This window comes from Mustela lutreola, chromosome 8 (assembly GCF_030435805.1).
Source record: "Mustela lutreola isolate mMusLut2 chromosome 8, mMusLut2.pri, whole genome shotgun sequence".
Taxonomy (NCBI): domain Eukaryota; kingdom Metazoa; phylum Chordata; class Mammalia; order Carnivora; family Mustelidae; genus Mustela; species Mustela lutreola.
In genome coordinates this window covers 57,131,311-57,157,229 of record NC_081297.1, presented here as the reverse complement: position 1 = coordinate 57,157,229, position 25,919 = coordinate 57,131,311, and the positions used below count along the sequence as shown (strand labels likewise).

Sequence of the window (25,919 nt, the reverse complement as noted above, 5' to 3'; positions counted from 1 at the left end):
AGAAATTCTGCCATGGATGCCTCTTATAAGGAAGGGCCAAGTCTGGAGGTTTAGGGATAAACCTTGAAGTTTAGAAGCGATGTTTCTCTCCCTGCCAGCTATCTCCTATACCAAGACAAGTCATACTCATCCTACGACCCAGTCTTCCCCTAAGCAAGTGTGAGAACCTACGTTGAAAGGAAGATAAATACACAAAGAGTCTTTTGAATCTCTATCAAATGTGGTTTTTATTTCAACTGACAAGCACTTTTCTACAGCTGCACTTGTGGAACATCACATGGCAAAAACAGGAGTTTTTTTTTTTCTCTAGACCTTTTTTTTTTTTCTTTTTTAAACCTTATTAAAAATGAGATTGGTCCTAAAAATATAGAAAGAAATAAATTTAAATTCACAAAAAACTGTACATTATCAAAAAGTCACTAAAACACCACATTTGGTTATATAAAAAGTCAAGTCCCTTTTCTTGTAAAAGGAACATGGAAACTTGTTGGTGTTGATGGTGTGGTTTCTTCCTGTTACCAGACTGATAGAGGGAGGGGAAACAAAAGGGCAGGGGGTGGGTTTTATTATTTTTTAACCTGCCTTCCCTACCAAATACTCTTATTTGTCAAGAAGAGAAAATCCACCTAGCTCAAGGGGCAGTGAAGATGAGGAAAGAAACAGGAGAAATGGCCCCTTTGATCATGCCCTACCCCCACCCCCCTTTAAGCCCCAACTTCTTCAGGCGAGGCTAGGACTCCACCCCACCTTAAGAGTGCCTGGTCCCTAGGGAAAAGAGATGGAGCTGGGAGAGAAACACAAAGAAGGAACATGGAGATTTCACTCCCTTGTCCACCCCACCTCCAACAATAAAATTAATCTAGTACATTTTAAACCAGGGAAAACTGCCATGGGGAAAAAAGAAGAGCCCCCAACTATAACAGTTCCAAACGTTTGACTAACACAAACTTTGTTACAGCGCAGTTATTTAGATAAAATATAAATATTTATGCATAATATAAAGTCAATTCAAATATTCTTCAATCCACCTCTTAAAAGCAAAAAAAAAAAAAAAAAAACCAACCAAAAAACAAAAACAAATAAAATTAAAAGTTTTGAGGTTTATCTGACAGAAAAGGCGACTTTAGAAATAGGCCATGGGAGAGTAGGGGGGCATAAAGGAATAAGAGAGGGGCTGCCCCAGGACCTCCCCACACCGCCCCCCACTCCCTTCAGTGGCTATCCAGTGCTGCCAGAAGTACAAGGAATGCTCCACCTAGCCTGGCACCCCCTCCCCCACCAATGGAACATTTCTTGGACGCCTCAGCTCTCTGCTTGGGCCGGCCAGCAGCCACCTCCCCAGTGCAAGTACCCGTAATCTCTGATGGGAGGGGCTCTGCTGAGCAGGAAAGCAGGGGGGCAGGGGCCCATGGCTGTAGCTGGGAGTTAGCAGCTTTCCTCTCACATGCTGGGGCTTAACTTGGGCATAGTCACATGTAGGGCAGTGGTGGACCCAGAACCCCTCTTTCTACTCTCTTGTGCTCTGGGGGGTCTCTGCTGCTGCTGGGGAAGGGTCCCGGGTATGAAGTAGGTAAGGGAAGAAAAGCACAACTAAACCCACAGAAGCTCATGGGATTAGGAAAAGATCCAGTTCTACCCCTCTCCCTACAATAGCTTAAGACTCAAAGCCATTGAAAGGAGAGGGAGTTCCTGCTGAAAGATTGCACAGTTTGAAGAGGCTGGAACAGAAATGCCTGGGAGAGAGGAAACAGAGCCTTGTACCCAGAAAAACTGCCCCTGTGGTTTCCCAAGGACAAAAATGTGACGATTTGAAACACTAGGGAAGGTGCAGATAAAAACAGATACCTGGGGACACTGGATGCCATCAAACAGCACAGGGGCACAATCACAGCATCCTCCCTCCCTCCCCCTCTCCCACTCCCAACAGATGCACGCACACAGACAGACAGACACACACACACACACACACATACACACCTCTCTCTGAGGCCAGCTGATTGCTACCTGGCCTCCATCTTGGGAGTGCGCCCAAACTCAGCAGTAGTTGTCCCTGAGGAGTTCCCAAGAGGGAGGTTTAGGTAAGAGGTGGGGAAGGAGGCTGGAAGGCCCAGGGTCCAGGGTGCCTCCCTGCCCTCTCCCCAGCTACTGAGTTTCAAAAAAAGGCTAGAAACTCAGCATGCGAGGAGTATCCAACATTACAGAGGGATAGCTATTGGCAGGAAGATGAGGACAGAAAGAAAGACAGGGACTTCTGAACTTCTTTTTCCTTTGAGGGGAAAAAAGATCTGGGGGGAGAGAAAAGGGCAGAGGAACCCGTACACGATAGTTTTACATTATTGGATGAGAGAAAATCTAAAAAGTAGGGAGAGGAGGGGAAAGGAAAAATTGAGAAAGTGAGAAGCAGGGAAGGGACTGAACATGGAAGCAGCATGTTCAGGGCCCGGTGTCCGGCTCGACACACTTGGGAGTTAAGTCCACTTTACTGGCCGTCACTGCGGGTCCACACACAGTACAGAGTGTTTCTCGGTTTCACACATTCACTAGAACTATTGCTATTGTTAAATAGCCCCAGAATGCTGGGGCACGTACAGGGAAGGAGAAGAAGCTGGGAGGAGTAAGTAAGCAGGGACTTCTTTCCTCCTCATCATTTTAAATTAGGAAATAAAACAGAAAGGAAAAATTCTTTCTTTCTTTCTTTTTTTGGCTTTCAGTCCAGAAGGACACCATCTCTGCCCCTCTTATTTGAGGAGCAAGAAGAGGAAAGGGAAAAGGGGGTATAGGTAGGGATAAGAGGATGTAGGGCGCTGCCAAGGGTAAGGTCAAAAATCAGGCTGAGATCTCTGACTTGAGTCTGGACCCAAGGCAGCATCAGCAGGTGAGAATGGCAGGGTTTTTTTGTTTGGAGGGCAGGGGGAGATGCCATGAGGCGACTCCCCACCTCCCTTGCCTCACAGATTGGCCTGCTTTCCCTGATAAAACTCCTCCCAGCGGCTCTCGAAGAAGCGGCGCATGATGTGCCCAGCCTTGCCCACTTCCGAGTCATCCTCATTGAAGGTCTGGCAGTTGTCAAAGACCAGGAGTGCATCCGCTGCAAACTCCTCTGAGCTGGTGTACCTGGGCAGGGGGGAGGCAGAGCTATGAGCTGGGGAGTGGGGCTGGGAGAGTCACAGAAGCAACCCAAGAGCCAGGAGACATGCTAATGTCTACTTACCCTCCCCGGAGCAGCCGCTCCCGCATGGTGGAAAAATCCATTGGGTTTTTGATGATGCGCCGGTACCCGCTCACCAAACGTGGGTTCACGGGCTCCAGGAATGGCCAGGCTGCGTCATGGGACTCCATCTCCATCAAGATAATCCTGTCATTAAAGGGAAAGGAATGGCTGCATCTCAGGAAGCAAATCCACTGACCCTTCTCAGCCCTTACTCTGGCAAAGCTAGAGCCAGTTGTATTCAGAATTCATTCAACTCACTCGCAAAACGTGAGATCACTGTGGTGGTTCCGCATGGAGAATCGCCGCCGCTTCGAGGGGGACAACCCTTCTTCTGAGTACCGAGGCACTGCTGGGCTCTCCCGGCCCCTGGAGAGTACCCGGCGGCGACGGCCATCACCCTCCGGGAAGTTCAGCTCATAACTGTTTTTCCGCTTCTGGCCTCGTTTTGGGAAACCAGGCTTCTGAGTGAATCCTCCTTCTACCTGCTGATAACAGGAGAAGGGTGAGATCAGTAACAGCTGGAGATGTACTCTGCTGGCCCTCCAGATCATTACCATCCCTATCTGTCTAAGCGTGACTGAGGTTTCAAAATACTTCCACGCGTTAGCCAGCATGTGCATCTACTCACACAATCCAATAAGGAAGGTAAAAGGGAAAATACAATCATTCCCCCATATAGAAGCAAGCAAGCAAGGCTACAGAATTTAAGTGAATTGTCCCAAAAAGGACCAGAACCCAACATCTACCCTGGAGCTCTTTCTAAGGGGACACTGAGGCATGGTAGGAAGTGCTGCTAACTGTAGGACTGGTGACAAATGGGATGAGAAAGAAAACCTCTGATTTCTGCTTGGGAGTGAGAATAAGAAAGCAGAAGCCTTACCTGGGCCAAACATACTGCACAGAACCAATCTCCTTCTGGGACAGCCTCCATCTTGGGCCGATGGCAGTAAATGTGGCAGCCACGGTCACATCCATCACAAAGCAGAAGAAACTCATCATTGTCACCCTTCCGGCAGACGAGACAGGTCTGCCAAGGGTATGAGGAGGCAAGGTGAGCCCTCAAGCCTCTGTGACCCCACTGCCCCACTGAGCTGGCTGCCCTCTCAGCCTTCCCAGGCTCTCCCCGTCCTCTTACCACTTTGTTGACCGACTTCTCCCAGGCAATGGACCTCTCCAGCTGACTTAGGCACAAGCACACCTGTGCTGCACTCCGGCACCGCTCAAGTGTCTGGCGCCAGGCCCGAATTCGAGGAGTGATCTCATAGGATCTGGGGGGGGGGGGGGGGGGGGGAAGATGGGAGAGAAAAAGGGTGATCTTTGGATGAGGAGCAGGATCCATTAAATGTATCCCTTCTCCCCAAGACCAAGAATGGGGGTGGGTACTCACATCTCTGTAGTGGTGCACTGGGGGGCACCACTGGGCGTGCTGAGCAAGGCCTTCTCCAGCACGACCTCATGAGCTGGCCAGAGGGGTTCCCGCAGATAACGCCGCTCCACATTCTGCTCCAGAGCAGCCAGGCGCATCACAGCCAGGTCCAGCGGGTTGGTGCTTTTACGCTGGGGTGCCAGTCCTTCCCTACCTCGACCTCGCCAGGTGATATCCTCCTGGGAGTCAGGCAGATGCTCACAGTAGGCCAAGTCTTCACGAGTCGAGTCTGGGCTGGGACATGTCCAGCCCTACAGGTGGGAGAGAGGACAAAACTCATTGTAAAGGAAAAAAAGAAAAAAACCTAGCGTCACAAAAGGCCACTAATGAAGTGGGGACCCAGGGTTTTTCTTAACTGAGTACAAGAGATGACCGTCTCCCCCAACTACTTCCTCTACCCAGGGCCAATCCCAGTGTACCCGAATCTGCAGATCAGAGAGGATAACCCGTTGTTCCAGTTCCTCTACCCACTGAAGCACAGCCAGGTCTGTCTCATAGGTCTTCTCTTTGGGGGACCAGCTCATAATCCCCTCTTCAAAGGCAGGTAGCTGACTAGGCTCAAAGATGGGATCTGAGAACACAGAAGGCAGAGGGAAAGGCCCATCAATGAGACAGCAGCAGTTCAACATTTACCCCTGGGCTCTTTAACTCAGGCAGGGTCAAAGTGCTTATCTTACCAGTGGAGGGCCGCAGGCAGACCTCCTGTAAGAAGTCCCTGTGCTTGTTGAGGTGTTTGTGAAGTGCCTTTTCTCGGATGCCTCGGGGGTGCAGGGCCTTGAGGGTAGCATCCAGGGTCTCAGGATCTTGGATGCACCACCAGCCAGAGCACATCTCTGTGAACAGTTCACACATGTGGGGTGGGGAGTGGGCACCAGCTATGAATCCCATGGTCTGTATCTGTTGCCACTCTTACCCCATGCCTTGTCAAGGGCACTCACCAGGAGGGACAGGCTGGGCTGTCAGCTGGGTTAGATAACGCTGTTCCATCTGTTTGAAGAACTTACTGGGAGGTCTCCCCCTCCGTTTTGGCGGTCCTGCCCCTGTGAGACTCTGTGATGTGCCCCCAGGGTCTCCTATTCGCCTCTTAGAGGCCATCCCAGGCAGGGGAGTAGAAGAGAGCTGTACTGGAGAACAGGGGTTGGCTGCACTGGGTCGACTAATCTGTGAGATGAAACACAAGATGAGGGCATTTGCGGGATTTTTCACAGGCAGCGGAGCCTGTGCCAAGATGAAGTCAATTGCATTCGAAGATTTCTGGCTACTTACTGGCTTGGAGGAGACAGGTTGCTGAGGGGAGAGAGTAGGTTGGTCCTCAGAAACTGCTGGGGGTGGTGTAGGGGCAGCATTGCAAGGCATCTGGGCTAAGCTAAACCAGGGAGCTTGAGAATCAGGGACGGGCTCTGCCTCATCAGGCTCTGGCTCCTCCAAGGGCTGTGATGGGGTTGGGTCCAGTTTTCCAGGGCTGCTGTCAGGTGTGAGGACTGAGCTACTCAGCAGGGAGCCATGGCTCTGAGTCTGGCTCAGCCAAGACAGGAAAGCTGACTGGCTTAGGTCATGCTGGCTCTGACCCAGGGACAAGGGGGAGCCTTCTGGCTCCAGAAACCCATTTTGGGGCTGAGGATGAAGCTGAAGTTGGGGTTGAGGCTGAAGTTGGGGTTGAGGCTGGAGCTGGGGCTCAGCCTGAAGTTGAGGATGAGGCTGAATCTCAGGCTGAAGCTGGGCACTGTGCTGTTCAGAACCCTGGCCCTGGCCAGGGGATTTCAGGTGCCTAGGTTGCAGAGACCCAGGCTTAGTTTTCCGAGGTCGACCTCGGGCCCGGGCAGGAGTACTGGCAGAGGTTCCAGAGCCACCTAACTCCTTCTTCAGGGAGAAGGGGGCTGGGCTGGGTGCTGGATGGGCTGCCACTTTTAAGGAGTCCGTTTCCTGCTTAATCACATCCTCAGGAACTGTAAAAAGAAGTGAAGGGTTTGAAACGTACACAGATACAAGGGGAAGGAAAGAGGATGTACAAATGTAGGATATACATTTTCTTTTACTCTTGGACTTAATCCCCCTTTTGAGATTCAGTGGAGAACAGAACTGTCCCACTGAACAAAGCATAGGGGAAAGACACTATTCTCCCAAGTAATCAGAAGCAGCAGCATAAACATATGCTAATGTTTAGTAAGAACCAGATAGGGGCGCCTGGGTGGCTCAGTGGGTTGAGCCTCTGCCTTCAGTTCAGGCCATGATCTCAGGGTCCTGGGATCGAGCCCCACATCAGGCTCTCTGCTCAGCAGGGAGCCTGCCTCCCCACCCCCCTCTGCCTGCCTCTCTGCCTTCTTGTGATCTCTCTCTCTCTGTCGTAAATAAATTTAAAAACAAAACAAAACAAACAAACAAACAAAAAGAACCAGATAGATGGTGTGCCTGGGTGGCTCAGTCATTAAGCGTCTGTCTTCAGCTCAGGTTATGATCCCAGGGTCCTGGGATCCAGCCCTGCATCGGGGTCCCTGCTCAGTGGGAAGCCTGCTTCTCCCTCTTCCGCTACCCCTGCTTGTGTTCCTGCACTCACTGTCTCTTTCTCGGTGTCAAATAAATAAATAAAATCTTTAGGAAAAAAATAATCAAATAGATGTTAAATATTATCCTAAGAGTATTAACTCATCCTAATCCTCTTAACAGCCCAAAGAGGCAGACCCACTATTATCATTCCCATTTTATAAATGAAGAGACTGAAGCATACTGTAGGTAGGTGGGAAGTCTCACCCTAGAGTCTGTTCTGTTAACCACAATGCTACACTGATTCTCATAAAATGAAAGAAACCCAAAAAGACTAGACAGAGAAAAAGGAACTGGTTAATTCTGATAGGACTCAATTCAGGCTTCCATGAAACACGTACCTAAGCTCTCCTCTGCTCCTTCCACAAAGATACCAGCCAAATAGGGCAACACCCAGTAGCGGCGTCTGTAGCGGTCCTGACCCAAGGAGACTGCCCGAAGCATCTGGGATGAGTGAAGTAGCTTTTTTCGAAAGAAGAGCTGACGCTGGGTAGGCAGTGGAAAGAGAAGTAAAAAACACATTTCCGAGGAGGGACTCCATCCAGTATATGGGGGTTGGGCAATGGCTCTCAGCTTCCCTATAAAATTGGTATCATCTGGGGCCCAACTCACAAGGTGATAAATCCTCTCCCAGCCCACATCTCTACCTCCTGGGAGGTTAGAAGAACAGTACCTTGCTCAGTTTTTCTATCTGGCGCTCTAGCTCTGGGATGCTTGATGCTATGGCATCAACCTGGAGAAGAAACAAATAAACAATGAAAGAGAATTATTCAATTCAAGAAAGAGAAATAACCTATTTCCAACTCCCACTGTCCTCAGTGTGGGGCTAGTACCTCTCCATCTCTTCGACCCCTACGGCCATGGACAGTTGCTACAGTCTCTTCCTCATCATCTTCTTCCATACCACTGGTCTCCTCCATGATGCGAGAGCTACGCCTCCGCCCCAGGCCCTCCTCTGGCCCTTGCATCTCTACCTCAGGCCGCCCAGTTCGCTTGGCCAGAGCAGTTTTTAGTCTTAAAACAGATGAAGGGGAAAATTGGTGAGGAGCAGGAGAGACTGCCACAAAAGGAACACCTGGAATCTAAACCATCCTGAGCCCTGGGGTAAGGTCCCAACTCAGTGGGGAGTCTACAGGCATGTGTTCCAGGCACAAGCTCTGGCTATGTTTCACCCTTTCCTCTCTAGGTCCTACCCTCTGTCCCATTCCTACCTCCGGAGCCGGCCTTCAACAATCCACTTATTTTTTCTGTAGCTGGACATACTCTCCAGAGTCTTGTCGATCTCACTGCAGAGGAACAGGTTATGAGATTTTGAGGTATAAGTGGTAGCACCAACAAAAAAGGGAGGCTCAAGGGTAAAGAGGCTGCAGCTGAATGGTACTTTCATTCTAGGGCCCAGGCTGGATAAATGGCAGAGGAAGGCTTAGATTCTCCCCAGGAAAGTACTAAGATCCAGTTCCCAAGTCGCTCTAGCATCCAGAGCATGGCAGTGCACACACATCACTGCCAGGACTTCTGGATGGCTAAACCCTTCTCCCTCCCATTCTGCCCAAGGCATACAGTAACCATCACCCCAGACCCTCACTTGATGATGAGGGTCGAGCCATTGAGCTCATGCACAAGGAAGGCCAAGACAGCAGCTTTCTGTTGCGGGGGCTGGGCCTGAAAAGGCTGGGTACGCAGGCTATCACAGAGGGCAGGCTCCACTCCATATGCCATGAGGAAGCAGCGCAGGATCTCAGACACATTGTCTCTTGTCAGTGGGATCTCGGACACCTTCTCCCCCAAAATCTTTAAGGACTGTTGGAGGAGAGCAGAATGGAAGTTAGGAGAAAAAGTAGAACAACACAGGCTAGGTGAATCTGGAACAAGAAAATACACTAGGAGAAACTACGGGTGAAAAGAACCAAGTATGAAAAGTGCTAACACATTATGAGAAAAGACAAAGGGAAGGTACAAAAGAAAAGGAGTAAAATAAAGGAAAATGAACAAAATAAGCAGAGGGAAGTCAGGAAGAAAAACAAAAGGGAAAAAATATAAGGAAAACAGAAATAGGAAGAAACCAGATCTCCTTTCACTTGTCCTGATCAGTTCAGGGAAAGACTTTTATGTTTATGTGTTTAACTTAGAGAGAAAGCACACCTGAGACACAGCCCCAGAACCCAGGCACTCCCAACCCGCCTGGGGAAGGCCCTCACCTGACAGTAAGAGGGCAGGCCGGGATCATAGAGCGCAGCCTTCAGGAGCCGCACCAGCAGATCCTGCACCTCACCCAGGCTGTCGCCTTGACACAGGAGTCCCTCCTGCAGGACCCCCAGGCTGGGTACATCTTTGGCAGGGTCAAAGCCTAGCACCTTGCCGAAGCTGTGCAGGAATTCCACGATGGTCAAGCAGTCTGAGAAGGCCCCACTGGGCAGGATCAGACCAGGGATTCGGGAGAAGTCAGGTAGGGGCTGTAAGAATGAAAGTGGTAGGGCTGTCAGACACACCTGAAGGCAAGCGTCTGGGTATCTAGGAGGTTCTTCTTTTAGTGGCAGTATCTTCGTAACTGGCCCTCCAGGACCCAGGGACCCAGGACCTGTTATTCTCCCCTCACTACCTGGTGATCAGTCAGACACATATCCTCCGTGGGCTTCTTCATCTCCTCCAAGATCATCTGCTGCCTCTGCCGCTCCTCCAAGCGCCTCTGCATGGCCAGCGTTTTATCAGCTTTACAGGCTGACTTGCCTTTGGCCACTTCCTCCTTTTCCTTCATTTTTACTTTCTCCTTCTTCTCCCTTTTCACTTTTTCCTTCAGTTTTTCCTGCTTTGTCTTTACCTTCTCCTTCTCAGCCTACTCACCCAAAGGAGAGAGGGATGAAACATTCCATAAAGATTCCAGTCACCACCCTTCCCTGGTCCCCCTCCTCCCACCTGAGAGCCCAAAAGCGTGGCTATAAAACAAGACCAACTCACACATGTCTTGCAAAATCAGTTTGGGGACTTCAAAGTTATACTTGTGTGAACATGCACCTACCTTGGATTTCTTCTTAGCTTCCTTCTGCTTTAAGCTCTTGGCCTCTTGTTTCCGCTTGTTTCTGGCCTGTAAACCATAAGGGAAGTCATTTCTCCTCAAACTCTGAAAGCATCTCTGCTTGGGCTAGGATTAAAAAACAGACAAGGGTGCTGGGGAGGAGAGGTGAGAGATGGGATGAGGGGTTGGCAATGGATCAATTCTCTCACCCTGGAGATGCCCACATGATTCTTGAACAAGCCCAAATCTCTAAATCAAACCCATCCCCCCCAATTCCAGGTAATGAAGAAGGTACGCTGCCACATGGGGGGAGGTGGGGAGATGGGAAGGTGGTAAATGTGGGAGAAGGAAGAAATGACGAAGCCAACGGTAGGAAAAGTTAACCCGCTGTATCATCTCTCTGATGTCCCTCACCTGCCCTTGGATAGTAGACTGACATTCTCCTCGTACCTTCTGCTTCATCTTCTTCTTGATTTTACTCATCTTTGCTTTATCCTCCTCATTCAGTGTTTCTGTGAGGGCAGAAAGAAAAATGAAGAGTAAGGCAGACTGATCTCCGGCATTCAGAGCAGCACACGCCTGTCACAAAGCTGACTGCCCTAAGCAGCTCCCTGAAGAATCTAGTTTCGTTTTTTGGTATACATAATATGTTGGGGAGAAAAATGTTGAAGAGACACCTGCTGTGGGGCAGCACAAAGAACTCAAAAATCTCCTGCCCAGAAGTCCCAGCCCCTGGAACAGATTAGACTCCTTTAGAAGGGCTCTTAGAGGACACAACGGCAGAACAGCCTGGTAACCTGTCTCTTTCCCAGGCTACCCAGCAGAGGCAGCAACCCACAGACTGATTTCAGAGCAGAGAAAGAAAACAAAACCAAACTGCCAGGGAAAAAGGGTGGTCTCCAAAGTTGAAAGCACCAATTAAAAAGAATGTGCCAGAAAGTAAGAGCTCAAATAATGGACACCTCAGTAGAATCAGATCAACACTGACATTGTTTATGCTCAGCTCTTATGCCTTGCTCTACCAAAATATGTAAGTTCCTCTGCTTTTCGAAAACAATACAGTGTTTTAGAATTGATGTTTTTGATAGGATAGTACTTATTCTATTCTGGCATGGACACACCACCACCACCATGTCCATAGAGCAACCCTCTAAATTAGATAGATACGATCTACAGATAACCCAGCATAGGCTTCTAGTAAAGTATAAATGCCTTGCTCCAGGTCATACCATCAGAATGTGGCAGAGCTGGAACTCTGAATAGGAGTCAGAATAGGAGTCAGAAGATTCTGAACAGGAGTCAGAAGAGGCCAATTTTTTTCAAATTCTTTCACTATGTCAGGATAAATGTAATATTTGCTGAAAAATTATACATTTACTACCTGTCTACGCATCAAAACAGCGTCAATTATCTTTGGATTCAGATGTGAATTCTGAACCTCCATGATGGTAGCAATGAGTATAGTAAAAGTGCACAACCCAAACCAACAAGCCAAGTTGCTGAAAGATGATAGGAAAGGACATGGAAGCCCTCTCTTCTCCTATCAACATCTGGGGACCTCCCAAGGCTCCACGAGTTATAGCAATTTAAGGAAAAAGGTTGTTGGGGCGCCTGGGTGGCTCAGTGGGTTAAGGCCTCTGCCTTCGGCTCAGGTCATGATCCCAGGGTTGTGGGATCGAGCCCCACATCGGGCTCTCTGCTTAGCGGGGAGCCTGCTTCCTCCTCTCTCACTCTCTGCCTGCCTCTCTGCCTACTTGTGATCTGTCAAATAAATAAATAAAATCTTTAAAAAAAAAAAAAAAAAAGGAAAAAGGTTGTTGAAGTACCACAAAAATGCTGGGAGGGTGGTACTGCTTTCTAAAGAGGGGAAGGTGATTCAGATTCATTCTGTCCAGATAATTAATGTCAGTCATGTTCGTGGGAAACCAAGGCATTAGTAATTCCTCAACATTTCCAAAACTTCAGGGGCATCCAGGTGTCTCAGTGGGTTAAGCATCTGCCTTTAGCTCAGGTTATGAGCTCAGGGTCCTGGAATCAAGCGGGGATTTGGGCTCCCTGCTCAGTGGGGAGTGTGCTTCTCCCTTTCCCTCTGCTCATGCTCTCTCACTCTAATAAATAAATAAAATCTTTGAAAAAAATAGTAAAAAATAAAACCACATTTCCAATACTTCACAGAGCAAGCAGAATCCTAAAATAAGAGACATCGGTGTACCTTGGGCCTCCAGTTTCTTTAGGAGGCGGTTATCTGTCTTATTCAGCAGCTCAGCGATTTTGACCTTGGGTGGCCGACCTCGTCCCCGTTTCACCTTGGGGACTTCCTTAGTCTTGGCCTTCTCAGTGTTTCGAGGTCGGCCCCGTTTCCCGGTAATTGCCTGAATCCTGGATGGGATCTCCTCTGCTGAAAGCTGTACCCACTGTAAGCCCTAAGGTAATGAAGAAGACTATTAAAACGTGAGGGTGCAAGCCACCATAGCCTCTTAATCATTCAATGTCCCAGAACCTCCAAACCGCACAAGAAGCTACAGCCTCCCCCACCAACTCCTTCTCAGAAACAAAAGCGTATTTAACCCTGGGATGTGCACCTCTGGCGTGTCTCTCTCTTCAAAGAAATCTCCAACAGGCATACGGGGACTGAAACTGAAGTGCTCACGACGGACATTGTGTACCACATTGCGGCTCAGGTACTAAAAAGGAGGAGGCAAAGTGGCATTGATTGATGAAATCACAGCCCTATCATGCCTTTGTCCAGCAAGAGCACAAACAGAACAGCCCAAAGAGCAGAAAATGGTAGCCTGTTGCCACTGGGCCCAAGAAAAGTGTCTGTGTTTCCGTTAAGATGCCCACGAAAGCTACATTACCTTGATCACTTCTGGAAACTGTTTCATCCTCTTCCCACAGGGACCATAATACCATGTTTCCCCTTGCCATCGGTGGCTGCCCTTCTTGATGCGCACCTCTCTCCGCCACCTGCCAGAGAAGCACACGTGCCCTGCCGCCAGGTCACACCCCTACCCATGGTCAAGCCAACCCAGGAGCCAAGCCCACAGAGATGACCCTCCCAGAATCTATCGACTAGAACTGCATGTAGATGCAAACACAGCATGAGACACAAGCTTGGCTGGAAAGCAGGCAGGAGCTCTGCAAATCCCTCAGGGCCTGGGGGCGGGGAACAATACATAAAAATGCACAGGCCAGAAAGACCTTCACCCTACATTTATAAAGTCAGTGTGATGAGCAGCCAGGAACCCCCTCCCTGATGCCATTCAAGGCAATAGCTGGGTTTCCAATGATGAGGACGAAGGCGATGAAGACTTGAGGAAATAAAAGCAGAGAAGACAGAGGGTGGGGACGCAAGCAGAAGAGTAAACTTGCTGCTGACTCCATAAAATGACTTTGTAGGCCAAGGTTTAGTAAGAACTCTGTGTTCTGAGAAAGATTATTCTAAGACTAAGCCTTATCTTTCTCTCAAAACGTTAAGCAGAACTCAAACTTGGTGACCACAAGTAGCCTAGAGGGGTGGGGGTGGGGACAATCAGGAAGGCAGTCACATTCTTAGGAGGCCCTTGGTGTCAACTGGCTTGCTCATTCTGGTCACATATTGTTCCTGTCCTTACCTCTCTAAACAGCATTAAAAAAAAAAAAAAAAAAAAAAAAAATCCCAATTCATCAGGACTGAGCCACCCCGCAACTCACTGCTATCCCTTCTCTAAGCATATAAAACAAGTCAGCTAATTTGGATATCTGAGCTCTAGGGTGACCAGCTGGGTTTGGAAAAGATAACAGCTGCAGCCCCTGGAGCAAGAACCCGAGTGGCCACAAGATGAGGAAAGAATAGGTGAGGGGAGGCAGATCCTGGGAGAAGGAGGAAAGCCTAAGGACCTCAGGCGTTATCATTGCAGATAACTGTCCTTTAATCCATTCTTGCCTAGCCCATTCCTCTCCATCTCTTGTGAGATGACCTCTCTTCCCTTCTTCCTAGAGTCATTCATTAAATTTGTCAAGGTCAATGCATGTAGCAAACTAGAGCATTTACCCATGTTGGAGGGGAAGACGAACTTCTTCTGGGGTAGCAATACGTCTCCTCAGGACATCACCTTGGGAGGAAGAGAAGGGATACCCAACTTAAGAATTCAAGCAAAAGTGAAACAGGCCACCGAGAAGGGCTAAATGCCACACAGGACAGAAACTTTTCTTTAAACCGGCTAGGAATGGAACAGAATCTGGACACTCACCATTACCAGAAGTAGTGACTCCGTCTCCAGTGATCTCTTCCAGGTCAGTGGTGGTTTCAGGGAAGGTGCTGACATCCTTATCTGCTGAGGAGGCTGCTGGGAGGACAGATACTGGGGAAACTGCAGGGGACACTTTTGGGGAGGTCACTGGGGAGCCTGTCAAGGAGACTTCTGAGGAGACTGGTGGGAGAGCTGCTGAGGAAGTTAGAGAGACAGCTGGGAAGGCTGCTGGGGAGATGGCTGGGGAAATTTCCGGGGAGACTGCTGGCGAAACCACTGGGGAGACTTCTGGAGAGATTTCTAGGGAGGCTGCTGGCGAAACTGCCAGGGAGATTGCTGGGGAGGCTGCTGGCGGAACTGCTGGTGAAGTTGCTGGATGGAGCTGAATTGTGGATGACTGGTCAGAGGCTGGCTGGGTCAGAGGTGGTGGGAAGTCTGAAGCCTGAGTCTCCATTTCTTCCTGTTCTGCATCACTACCATTATTCAGGTCAAAGCTATTATCTAGAATCCAAAGGGACAAGATAGGTAAGGAAAAATGGTGTCCTACAAAGCAAGAGAATCTACTCAGTCAACCTGGACTAAGCTAAACAGAGTTACTTAGAGGGCTTTTCCCTAGGGTGGAAAACATGAAGTAGCCTCTGGCTGTCCTCCCCAGCCATTCATGAAGGTTAAAGGGTAAAACTGCTAGTTCACTGTGTGAAGTACCTTTTACCTGGAGCCAGTAAGGCTTTTGACCTCCTTTTTCCTGCAAACTCCAAGTCCCACAAGTTCTGGGCACAGGATAGACAGAAGTCAGAGTGAGCAGCCTGTGCCTTTTTTTAGTCCCACGATAGCCCCCTCAGTTCCCAGTAAGACGCCCACCCCTAATACCCTAAGTATGGAACTGGTTCTCTCACCTTTTCTCAGGCCAAAGACTCTCTATCCTACCTCTCTTCACTCACCTTGCAGGACAGACTCTCCAAGGACAGGTGGAGAGGTTGGGCTGGCAAAGATAGAGGCTGAAGTTTGACTGTCATCTGCCAGGAGACTGAAGGCAGTGGCATTATTGAGGGAAGGGCAATCAAGGGCAGAAATCACAGGGCTGTCTTCAAGAGGCAGCTTGTCCTCCGCACCCATCAGCTCCGTGTCATCTATACCATAGAGTCCTCCACTCACTGGCTCTTCAAGAGGTGGAAAAATCAGAAAACAAGATTTAAGAAATACTGGTCTCGGGGCGCCTGGGTGGCTCAGTGGGTTGGGCCGCTGCCTTCGGCTCAGGTCATGATCTCAGGGTCCTGGGATCGAGTCCCGCATCGGGCTCTCTGCGCAGCAGGGAGCCTGCTTCCCTCTCTCTCTCTCTGCCTGCCTCTCCAACTACTTGTGATTTCTCTCTGTCAAATAAATAAATAAAATCTTTAAAAAAAAAAAAAAAAAAAAAGAAATACTGGTCTCACTATATCCCAACTCTAGTCAGTCCTTGTTGTGTGGAGTTCTTTCTAATGTTAAATTAAGGAAATCTTACAGCTTTCTCCCTGAAACAGTGAAGTGACCAGGCTATAGGGATTGTAAAACCTTAAAACAGAAATGAAGGGAAAAACACTGGCTCTATAACAACCCACAGACCAACACAAAATTCTAGCATCCATCATAAAACAGGCCTTTCTTATTATTTCAGTGGGGTAAAAGGTAATTGTTCACTGGCACAGTTAGTGAGATAGTTAGAACCCAAACAGCCCAACTATGTGGTAATAAGTCCTTATCCAGTGAATTATTACAGCCCAGGGCTCCAGGCCAAAAGGAACATTGGGAGAAAACCTGGGAAATGAACCAACTGAGCTCAGAGTGCAGTTGGCCTAGTCAGCCAGTGGGATGAAACTGTAGTTGGCCACCGGATTATCTGGAGGCCCCAATGCCCTGGATTCCTCAATACTTCCCTGGTTTACTATCCCTTCTAGGTGATAGAAGTTGGCTACCTTTTGCATGGACAAATTGAAGGGAGCCAGCTTCTAAGCCTACCTGGTGCCAGGGGGTTGAAGGGCTCCAGAGAGACTTCACTGAGGATTGGAGTGTCTTCCAGTTGATCAGGAAGATGTGAAGGATCATCTAAGCAGCTCACTGTGGGGTCAGGGACCAAGACTGAGACCTCTTGGTGTAATGATTCCACAGAAGGGACAGAGCCATTGTAGCCACATATCTTCAGTTCTAGGAAATCCCAGAAAAGAGCAAAAGTCATAATCAGTGCCTTCAACTGGTTCATTCAGCTACAGCAGGCAGTCAGTCTTTGCTAGTGGGATGTTCATTCTTCAGTGAGTCTAAGAACCAGTACTATGTTGGGTTCCAATCATACCAAAATACTCTAGTGAGCAATACAATAAAATCCTGTAGCAGGTAAAGAGAGGAGAAAGGAGAGCAGGGTCTGAGACAAGAACCGCATCATCTTCTTAGGTACTTCCCCTATCCAAGAGGAACAGGTGGTAAACAGAAATTATCCTATAGTTTTATAACCATTTATCTATTTTGAGGGAAAAGAGGAGAGGGACTGTCACACGTACCAATGCTAACAACAACCACCACCACAACAGGAAACCGATAGACAAGCAATGGTATGTTCTGCCTGCTCCCTTCCCTTCTTCAGATGCCAATCACTACTAAAGGTTCAGCCCGCTTTAACAGCCCAGTCTGGCCTTGCTATAGTTAAGTCAAATTGGCTTCAATACCTTCTGCCCCAACCCCTTCCTCTATTTTTGAAGAAGCCCCTCTCGATGCAGGGTGTCTGTTGGGGCTGTTTCAGGCTCGCCCACCTGCCCTCTCCAGGCCAGCAGCTCTGCATGAGCTTGAAATAATTTGCACTCCCACTTGCGAGCTGGTGCTGCTGCCACAGAAACACCAGCCACTTGGCTCTGCTAATCACCAACATGCAAATCAGCCTCCACTGCAGAGAGCTGAAAGACAAGTTTTCCTCACCTCAAAAAGCCACTGCCCCCCACAGCCCCATTTTTCCTCTCCCAGCCCGGCTCACAGAACCATAGTTATACCTACCTGGCTGCTCTTCTTCCAGCTCCAGGCTGCCTACCAAGCCAGCGCCATTCTCTGCCACAACTGATGTCAGCTCCTTTTCTGCCGCCTCATCAGGATGGATACCACTGCCTACCTCCTGGGAGGGTGCAAAGGTCTGGATGCTGGATCCCAACATAGGAGAAGTCTGTGGGGAGGTGAAAAAACTAGGGGGTCCATTGGGCATCACCTCAAAATTCTGGTCAGGAAAGGAATCATACAGTTCCTGTGAGTCGAAGTTAAGCCCCATGGGACTCTGGGTACCGTTGGCCCAGAACTCTTGGCTCCCAGCCCGAAGGTTAGTGTTGTGACTTGGGGATGAAGGTTGCCGGCTGCCCCCAAGGATGCCGTTGAGTGGATATTGTCCCCCCGAGAACTGTGAGAGAAGGGGTGGGTCCTTGAGGTTGTTGCCAGGATTGGCAGATGGGTACTGTGAGTAGTTCCAGAGACAGTCGTAGGCCACGCTGGGGTGATGAAGGTGTGAGGTGCTGGAGGAGTGGGGAGCAGAATTCAAAATCCCTGAAGTAGTAGTGTGAGATACAGTAGATAAGCCATTAACATTCACATCCCCATTCAAACCTGGCAGAGAAAGAGGGAAAAGGGTCAGTTACAGATATGTATGCAAGAAACTCTACCATTTCTACCAAAAGAACAACACTGACTAGAAAAAGGGAAGGTGAAGGGGAGGGGGATTCCCCTCTCTGCTCTATTTATAACTTTTCAGTCTCCAGAGAACACCAAACCCAGATGCTCCTGGATGTAAGCTTAGCAACTGCTTCTGAGGCTGCTGAGTAGGGGGCTGGGGAGCTCTCCTGGCCTACCACAGGAGCGACCAGCAGAGTGCTGGCTGCTGCTGATGCTCAGGGCTTTTAATTTTTTAAATGAAGCTGCTTGCAGACTCCCTATAGTGACTTGCACTCTTCTCCACCCTCATTCCCTAGAGGAATTCTTCCCTTGGAGTGGCATGACTGAATTCTCCAGGACCCCCCTTACCCCAGAGCCCGTTTGGCCCCGCAGTGGCACCAGAAGGGACAGCCTCCACCTCACTGGCACATGCAGATCCAGCACTTTGTGCTGGGCTAAGAATAGAATCTGCAGTCACCACAGCGGCAAGATCCCAACTCAGAAGGCTGGGCTTGGCCCCTCCGCATAGAAACTGGAGGGTAATATTGCAGGGGGAAAATGACTGCATGGTCAGGACTACAGACTTCAGTTCTCAACACCAATGGTAACCTCTGGACTGGAGAACAATTCAAATAAAAGGAACTAAGATACAAAAGAAACTGATGGGGAGGGGGTCCTCAGTGAAATAAACGCGCTTCTATCTATCTGCAACCCCCTTAGAGAGAACAGAAGGGAGAGGTGGTTAAGGATAAGGCTATGGCAGTATTTTTCTGCCGGAGGGAAGTGGGAAGCATTTGGGCTTCTCTCTGCTTCCAAACAAAGTACCTGAAATCCGGGCAAGATTAGAGAAGTACTTGGCAGAACTATGTACAGAGCAACTGATAAGCCAAATCCAGGAAAAGACCTGATCCTGGCAGCAACACTTCCGTCTGGAATTATAGATGTTTCTCTCTAGGGAACTAGGTAAGCATTAAAACTCTTTCCCTATCTTCTGCTCTTCTACTCTCAAGGACAGGGGTGGCACAGACTTCAAGTATCTACCCTCTTCTCGATTACACAAACTAAAAGGCAAACACATCCCAACCTTCACCCAATCCCTCCACCCCCAATCCTAGATCTCTAACCTTTAAAAACAGCTTCTCAGAGGGCTGGACCTTTATCTCTCTCACAGGTCCAGAAGTCATTATTGGAAGCAGTGGCTATCTCACCATTCTCTGGCAGGAGCCAGGGAACAGGGGTGACAGAAGAGCAGGCCAAGATGAAAAAGCCAGTATGTTTTCCTAACCCCTTCCAACCTAAGTCAAGACTAAGAGTGCTTTTTCCATAAACCCCTAGAACCTGTTCTTAAAAACTTGCTTTCTCTCCAGCAGCTGAAGTTCTGAGGATTTACTTCCTCCCTCCCCACCTAGCAAGAAAAAGAGCTGTTGTGAGGTAGCTAGACCAGAGAGGAGCCAAATCTTGTCCCATCAACCTGCTCTAAAGGAATGATGCCCACTCCCTCCCCAGGCCATGTGGCCCTCACACTCACTTTTCCCTTGCTGGGGGAAGTTCATGGGAGACCCGTTAGTGTAGAGGCCCTCCCCTGAGGAGGGAGAGGGTTTCAGTCCTGAGGCAGCAGGTGCAGGGGGAAGGCCAGTAAAGTTAAAATGGTCGTTTGCCTCCATTTCTGTAGGAGGGGAGAGAGAGGGGAAAAAAAATACTGGCGGTTAAACAAGGTTATATCACCTGGAATCTTCTACAGGGAATGCCCCCTCCCCTCCATCTACTTACCCTTCTCCTATCTATGTACTGGGGGGAGGAGGAGGGATGTTTCGGGAAGTACAGGTTGAAAAAAAGAGAAGAGGAGGAGGAAATACATCTCTAACCTGGGCAATGACCCTACAGCATGGAATAATCTTCCCCCTGTGTAAACACCACACTCTTAATTTCCAGTCCAGGTTATCCCTCTATGTTAGATATGATATTATTAACCCTCTATTATAACATTTAAACTTTCCATCTTTTTGTCTTCCCTCCCCTCAAGGTAAGGCCAGAGTCCCACTCCCAGGGGCCACAGAAGGTTCTCGATGTCATCTTTTTGATAGGAAGCCATGGAGATCAGGGTGTTGGCAGAAAAAGCATATCTGATACATATGCTGCTTTGTTTTATTATTATACTTGAGTTAAATAATTTCCATGTTATCCTATCCATAGCCCTAGGCATCTGAAGAAGGTATCTTAGCAAAGAGATCTGAAAAGAACACATTTAGGAAGGTGACCATAATGGCAAAACTCAAGTCATCTGGCAACACTTCTATTCTTTTTCATGATTTTCTAAGAACACAACTCAGAAACATGTCAGAGCTGGAAAACTGACTACAGAGTTTCCCAAGGAACATTACTGTTATACCTATTATGGTTACTTCCTAGTGTTTTGGTTTTATAGCTTAAAAGTAAAGTGTCACAGAGAAAATAGCTGGACATCTTACATTTGTAAAGGGCAGTGGCTCCTTGGAAGGGTAGTACAGTTAAAAAGCTTTTCGCCCTGTCCTGAATATGAGGTGATATAGTACTAGAAATGAGAAGAAATGAAGTCCTGGATCAGAATGTAGTTGATAAAGATAAAAGGGAAGAAACACAAGAAGCAGAAGCCAGAATTATTGGTGAAATCTGACGTATCAATCAGAAACTTATGATGTACTGGGACACCTGGGTGGCTCAGCCCATAAAGCGTCTGCCTTGGGCTCAGGTCTTGATCTCGGGGTCCTGGGATCAAGCCCTACATTGGGCTCTCTGTTCAGTGGGGAGCCTGCTTCTTCTCCCTCTGCCTTCCCCCGACATCCCACATGTGCTCTCTCTCTTGCTCACTCTCTCAAATAAATAAAATCTTTTAAAAATAATTAAATAAGTAAATAAATAGATTATGAACATATATGACCACTGCCCAAGGTTTGTTAAAACTCATGTTCCTGGGGCACTTGGGTGGCTCAGTGGGTTAAAGCCTCTGCCTTCAGCTCAGGTCATGATCTCAGCATCCTGGGATCAAGCCCTACATCTGGCTCTCTGCTCTCTGTCAAATAAATAAATAAAATCTTTAAAAAAAAAAAAAAAAAGACTCATGTTCCTAAATATACTAGGTAATGCAAATCAAACACCATTACGTGTCCTGAACATAAAATATAAACCCTGTATTTATGATATGATGGCTGTTAAGATTTTCTAGGCTAAATACCCTATCTCTACCTTTACCAATTTTAACTAATATTAAAAAAATAATAAAAAACAATTCATATTTTGTTGACATAGGGGAATAAGTATTTAGGATCGACTGATTTCCCATCTTCACTCTAAAATATGCAACGGAGCTAAACCTGCTGCGCATCAAAGAAACTGGCTTCTACAAAGACCTCAGGATCCCCAAGGATTTTCCTACAAGGGCCACTCCTCAGTAATAAGGGGTCCGAAAAATAAGCATCATGGTATGATAAGCTTCTGAAATTAAAGACACCCAAGAGGAAAGTTCATTCCCTAATCCCTTAGGTTAGGTTTCTTCCAAAGCTTACACCACAAAGTAAAGAGGACATGCAGTAATTCATTTCGGAAGTCCTAGAAATGCTATTCCTGGAGAGCCCATTCCATCTGATCTCCACCACTTCCTCCTCCAGTTTTATGCACAGCCACACCTCCAATGTGTGTGACATATACACCTTCTGTCCTATGTGCACCAAACTATATCTTTTTTTTTTTTAATATTTTATTTATTTATCTGACAGAGATCACAAGTAGGCAGAGAGGCAGGCAGAGAGAGAGAGGAGGAAGCAGGCTCCCATTGGGCAGAGAGCCCGATGCAGGGCTCGATCCCAGGACCCTGAGATCATGACTCAAGGTGAAGGCAGAGGCTTTAACCCACTGAGCCACACAGGCGCCCTCAAACTATATCTTTCCACTCAATTATAGGCTACAGTTCATTCTTCCATTTTCTATTTGAATCTGTAAGGAAACTAGTGATGATCTCCTCTCTGCTACTCTGGGAAAGCACAGCATTTCTGGTCTCATAAATTACATACTAATAAGAATAAATGGAAGGCTCCCAGAAATCAGATAAGTAAAAGAAATGGGAAGTTATCTAGTGCCTGAGGTTTGTTTCCCCACTAGCCTCTACTGAAGGGTCATCAGAACCACAATCACTTCATTTACAAAAAGCTTCCAAGAAATATAAAATGCTCTTTGTGCTGTACAGTGAAAACAGCACAACATAGTGGGCTCTACGTTCAAATCTCAGGTCTACTACCATTAGCTGTGTGACCCTGGACAAGTTACTTAACATTGCTGAGCCTCAGTTTCATCATTAGAAAAAATTTTCGTTAAAATTTTTACCTTTTAGATAGAAAGATAACCAGACCCAAAAGATAAAAATATAATTTAAAACCATTACTGGGGGACGCCTGGGTGGCTCAGTTGGTTAAGCAGCTGCCTTCGGCTCAGGTCATGATCCCAGCGTCCTGGGATCGAGTCCCGCATCGGGCTCCTTGCTTGGCAGGGAGCCTGCTTCTCTCTCTGCCTCTGTCTGCCTGTGCTCACTCTCTCTCTCTCTCTGATAAATAAATAAAATCTTTAAATAAATAAATAAATAAATAAAACCATTACTGGGGGCACCTGGGTGGCTCAGTCGGTTAAGCATCTGACTCTCAATTTTGGCTCAGGTCATGATGTGAGCATCATGGGATTGAGCCCCAAGCGGCACTCAGAGCAGAGTCGGCTTGAGGTTTTCTCTCTCCCTCTGCCGCCCCACCACCCACCACCTGCTGTCTCGGTCTCATATAAATAAATAAAATCTTAAAAAACACCACCAGGGGCGCCTGGGTGGCTCAGTGGGTTAAAGCCCCTGTCTTCCGCTCAGGTCATGATCCCTGGGGTCGAGCCCCGAATAGGGCTCTCTGCTCAGCAGGGAACCTGCTTTCCCCTCTCTCTGCCTGCCTCTCTGCCTACTTGTGATCTCTGTCTGTCAAATAAATAAATAAATAAATAAATAAGTCTTTTTAAGAACAAACAAACACCACCAAAAACACACAAAACCCAAAACCATTAGCAGTACTACAAAACTAGGAGTAATGGTCCCAACAGCCACACTTCCTTACACTTGACTCAATTTCAGATGTCACTTAACTATGGGATCACACTTACAGCAATGTAAAAATGTGGACACCTCTTCTAAGCAATAAACTCAGGGTTATTTCATTTTCACCTTCCTACCCAAGATGCTTTTCACAATAATGCCTGAAGGTAAATTATGACCTCCCATCTATGCCCTCCCTCCTACTAAGGAGAACAGGTAAAGCAAAGGAGACTATCTTCCTTTGAACTAATAGGATTTTGGCCAAAAGAAAAAAGAAATCAGTCAGCGCCCAACCCCCAGAATAGCAGACAGCTCTCATAACCAGGAAGTACAATCAGGCCAGTACCCAGCCCAGTCCCGGTTGTGTGTAAATGGATCTCCGAAGAGACTATGTTTCATTTGTAAGAATTAAGGGACATTGCTCCTTGAGCTTGAAGCAATTAAGCCCTTGCCACATGGCCAAATAAGGCTGTTTTTCTTAGTCCCAATTGAAGAGCTACTTACTCTGTGGCCCTGTGACGTGGTTTTAAACACAAAAAGGCTGACAATGCACAAAGTGTTTGAAATAAATATTACAAATTTCAACACCACTGCAGGTGCCCTGGCCAATCCTACCACTCAGATTTCTGAGGCTACCCAAGAAAGACAAGACACATTAACCATCCAGCTAGAAACTTTGGCAGTATCTGCAGCTCTTTGGTTCATTCTTCCCATATAGCATATGACAAAGTTCCAAAAATAGAGAGGTTCCTAAACTTGGGAGGGGGGAGGAAAGAGGTGGGGAGAGCTTTCAAATGTTTATCTTTATTAAACAGGAAACGCAAATTTTACTGTATAGTAAATATATCATCCCACTGTGTTTTAGCTCCATAACACTGAATGTTATAAAGGGATCTTTCTCAAATTTACTCATCTCTGGATTCATGAACCATACTCTAATACAGTGGTTCCTAACCAAGAGTGATTTTGCCTCTGGGAACATTTAGTAATGTTGAAAGGTATACACTATTGGCTTCTAGTAAGAAGCCAGAGATGCTTCTAATGATCCTGCAATACACAAGATAGCCCATCACAAGAAAGAATCATCTGGCTCAAGATATCATTAGTGCTAAGGGTGAAAAATCTTGCTATAATACAAAAGCTGCCCCATTCCCCAATTCCTACCTCTACACCCTGAGGGAGATACAAAGATGTTCTGAATTTTGTATCTAAAAATCCCTTCCTGGCTAAGCAGTCTTCCTCTACCAATTCAGAGTTCAAAATGCCAACCCATGTCTTCTTCAGTCCATTCTGACAGCCCTGGTAACAATCTGCCCTTGGAAGAACTCTGACTCAAGACTACAGCATGTATGGACTGAGGCTCATTCTCTCAAAATGTGCTTTCTTTTTAACCCCCTTTCACAGTCAGGGAAATGAGGCAGGAGAATTAAAAAAAAAAAAAAAGACTACATATATTAAGGGGGGCAACTCAAAGGCAACTGCCATGTTAAGGCTGCTCAGAACACAAAGATGATTGTTCTCCATCTTTATTTCTTCCAAACCATGCAGGTTCTACAGCACCAGTTGGATATTAAGTTTTACCATTGTATGTCCAGCACCTAATTTAGTGCAAAATACATAAAAGAACCAAAGGAAATACTTGTTGAACCCACAGATTAGACAAATGAATGAAGAAATCTATCTTTTCTGCCACTGCCAGCTTACTCATCTAATAAAGGTTGTGGTTTTTGCTCAGAGAACCCAAAAACTCAGTCTCATTTTTCACAGAGGTAACAATTTCTAGAGGGAAGAGAGGCCCCAAATCTTGTCCCCTACAGAAAACAAGGCCTAGAAATTGGGAAGTACTGAGAATGTAAAGGGCAGTAAATTTGAGCTCTAAATAGTAAAATGTTTTGCTTGATTTAACTAAACACTCAGGGTGCCTGGGTGCTGGGTGGCTCAGTTGGTTAAGCAACTGCCTTCAGCTGGGGTCATCATCCCAGAATCCCATCAAGTACCCCATCAGGCTCCCAGCTCCATGGGGAGTCAGTTTCTCCCTCTGACCTTCTCCTCTCATGCTCGCTCTCATAGTCTCTCTCTCAAATAAATAAATAAAATCTTAAAAAAAAAAAAAAAAAACACTCAAGGTACATAGTAGGTTTTAAAATATTTGTTGGCTATTTTCTCCAACATATATCCAAAAGGATATATATGATATATATGATTTTATCCAACATGTACCCAAAAGGATATATGATGATCTAGATTAGGTTTTCTGCCACAGTTCTCGCTAGTCACCTCACTGTCAGAAGAATGGAAATGCCTCTGAAATAATAGGACAGTAAAAGCTACATTCCAGAGGTTGTAACAAGGTTATTCGTTTCTCAGAATTTCAGTTCTAACAGTTAAGGACTCAACCCTTTCCTTGAAGAAGATAACCCATCCCACCCCACCCCCACAAAAACAAAAACAAAAAAAACAAAAAAAAAACCTAAGCTGAGCAGGCAGGTTAAGAATCCCCTTTAGTGAGATAGGTCATGGAAAGTCCAACCCAAGGACACCAAAAGCAGTGAGACCACCTTTCATGTCAGAGCGCCTGAGTGGCTCACTCATTTGATCGGCTGCCTTTGGCTCTGGTCATTATCTCAGGGTCCCGGGATCAAGCCCCAAGCCCCACATTGGACTCTGCTGGGTGGGGAGCCTGCTCCCCTCCCCCACCTACTTGTGATCTCTGTCTGTGTCAAATAAATAAATAAAATCTCTTA

The 25,919-nt window shown here is 47.3% G+C and overlaps 1 protein-coding gene across 7 annotated transcripts in view; it reads right to left on the bottom strand.

Moving 5' to 3' along the window:
• Positions 1 to 201: 201 nt before the first annotated feature.
• The window catches only part of BAZ2A (bromodomain adjacent to zinc finger domain 2A), a 35,160-nt gene continuing 9,442 nt past the window's right edge, over positions 202 to 25,919 (bottom strand). For 4 of the 7 annotated variants that reach the window (XM_059184906.1, XM_059184908.1, XM_059184907.1 and 1 more), the window contains 28 exons: positions 19,609 to 19,746; positions 17,442 to 18,035; positions 16,419 to 16,604; positions 15,365 to 15,583; positions 14,424 to 14,924; positions 14,225 to 14,285; positions 13,050 to 13,158; positions 12,774 to 12,875; positions 12,404 to 12,614; positions 10,606 to 10,703; positions 10,195 to 10,260; positions 9,778 to 10,011; positions 9,377 to 9,631; positions 8,764 to 8,978; positions 8,390 to 8,464; positions 8,012 to 8,192; positions 7,852 to 7,911; positions 7,520 to 7,664; positions 5,904 to 6,583; positions 5,576 to 5,798; positions 5,315 to 5,470; positions 5,057 to 5,208; positions 4,599 to 4,888; positions 4,347 to 4,479; positions 4,092 to 4,238; positions 3,470 to 3,696; positions 3,212 to 3,355; positions 202 to 3,114 (listed from right to left, as the gene is read on the bottom strand). In XM_059184906.1, coding sequence (XP_059040889.1) covers positions 2,949 to 3,114; positions 3,212 to 3,355; positions 3,470 to 3,696; positions 4,092 to 4,238; positions 4,347 to 4,479; positions 4,599 to 4,888; positions 5,057 to 5,208; positions 5,315 to 5,470; positions 5,576 to 5,798; positions 5,904 to 6,583; positions 7,520 to 7,664; positions 7,852 to 7,911; positions 8,012 to 8,192; positions 8,390 to 8,464; positions 8,764 to 8,978; positions 9,377 to 9,631; positions 9,778 to 10,011; positions 10,195 to 10,260; positions 10,606 to 10,703; positions 12,404 to 12,614; positions 12,774 to 12,875; positions 13,050 to 13,158; positions 14,225 to 14,285; positions 14,424 to 14,924; positions 15,365 to 15,583; positions 16,419 to 16,604; positions 17,442 to 18,035; positions 19,609 to 19,744 — 5,766 coding nt within the window. In that variant the 5' untranslated portion in view covers positions 19,745 to 19,746 and the 3' untranslated portion in view covers positions 202 to 2,948. The remainder of the gene's footprint in view (positions 3,115 to 3,211; positions 3,356 to 3,469; positions 3,697 to 4,091; positions 4,239 to 4,346; positions 4,480 to 4,598; positions 4,889 to 5,056; positions 5,209 to 5,314; positions 5,471 to 5,575; positions 5,799 to 5,903; positions 6,584 to 7,519; positions 7,665 to 7,851; positions 7,912 to 8,011; positions 8,193 to 8,389; positions 8,465 to 8,763; positions 8,979 to 9,376; positions 9,632 to 9,777; positions 10,012 to 10,194; positions 10,261 to 10,605; positions 10,704 to 12,403; positions 12,615 to 12,773; positions 12,876 to 13,049; positions 13,159 to 14,224; positions 14,286 to 14,423; positions 14,925 to 15,364; positions 15,584 to 16,418; positions 16,605 to 17,441; positions 18,036 to 19,608; positions 19,747 to 25,919) is intronic. The other 3 variants (XM_059184910.1, XM_059184911.1, XM_059184913.1) reach the window with 3 other exon arrangements.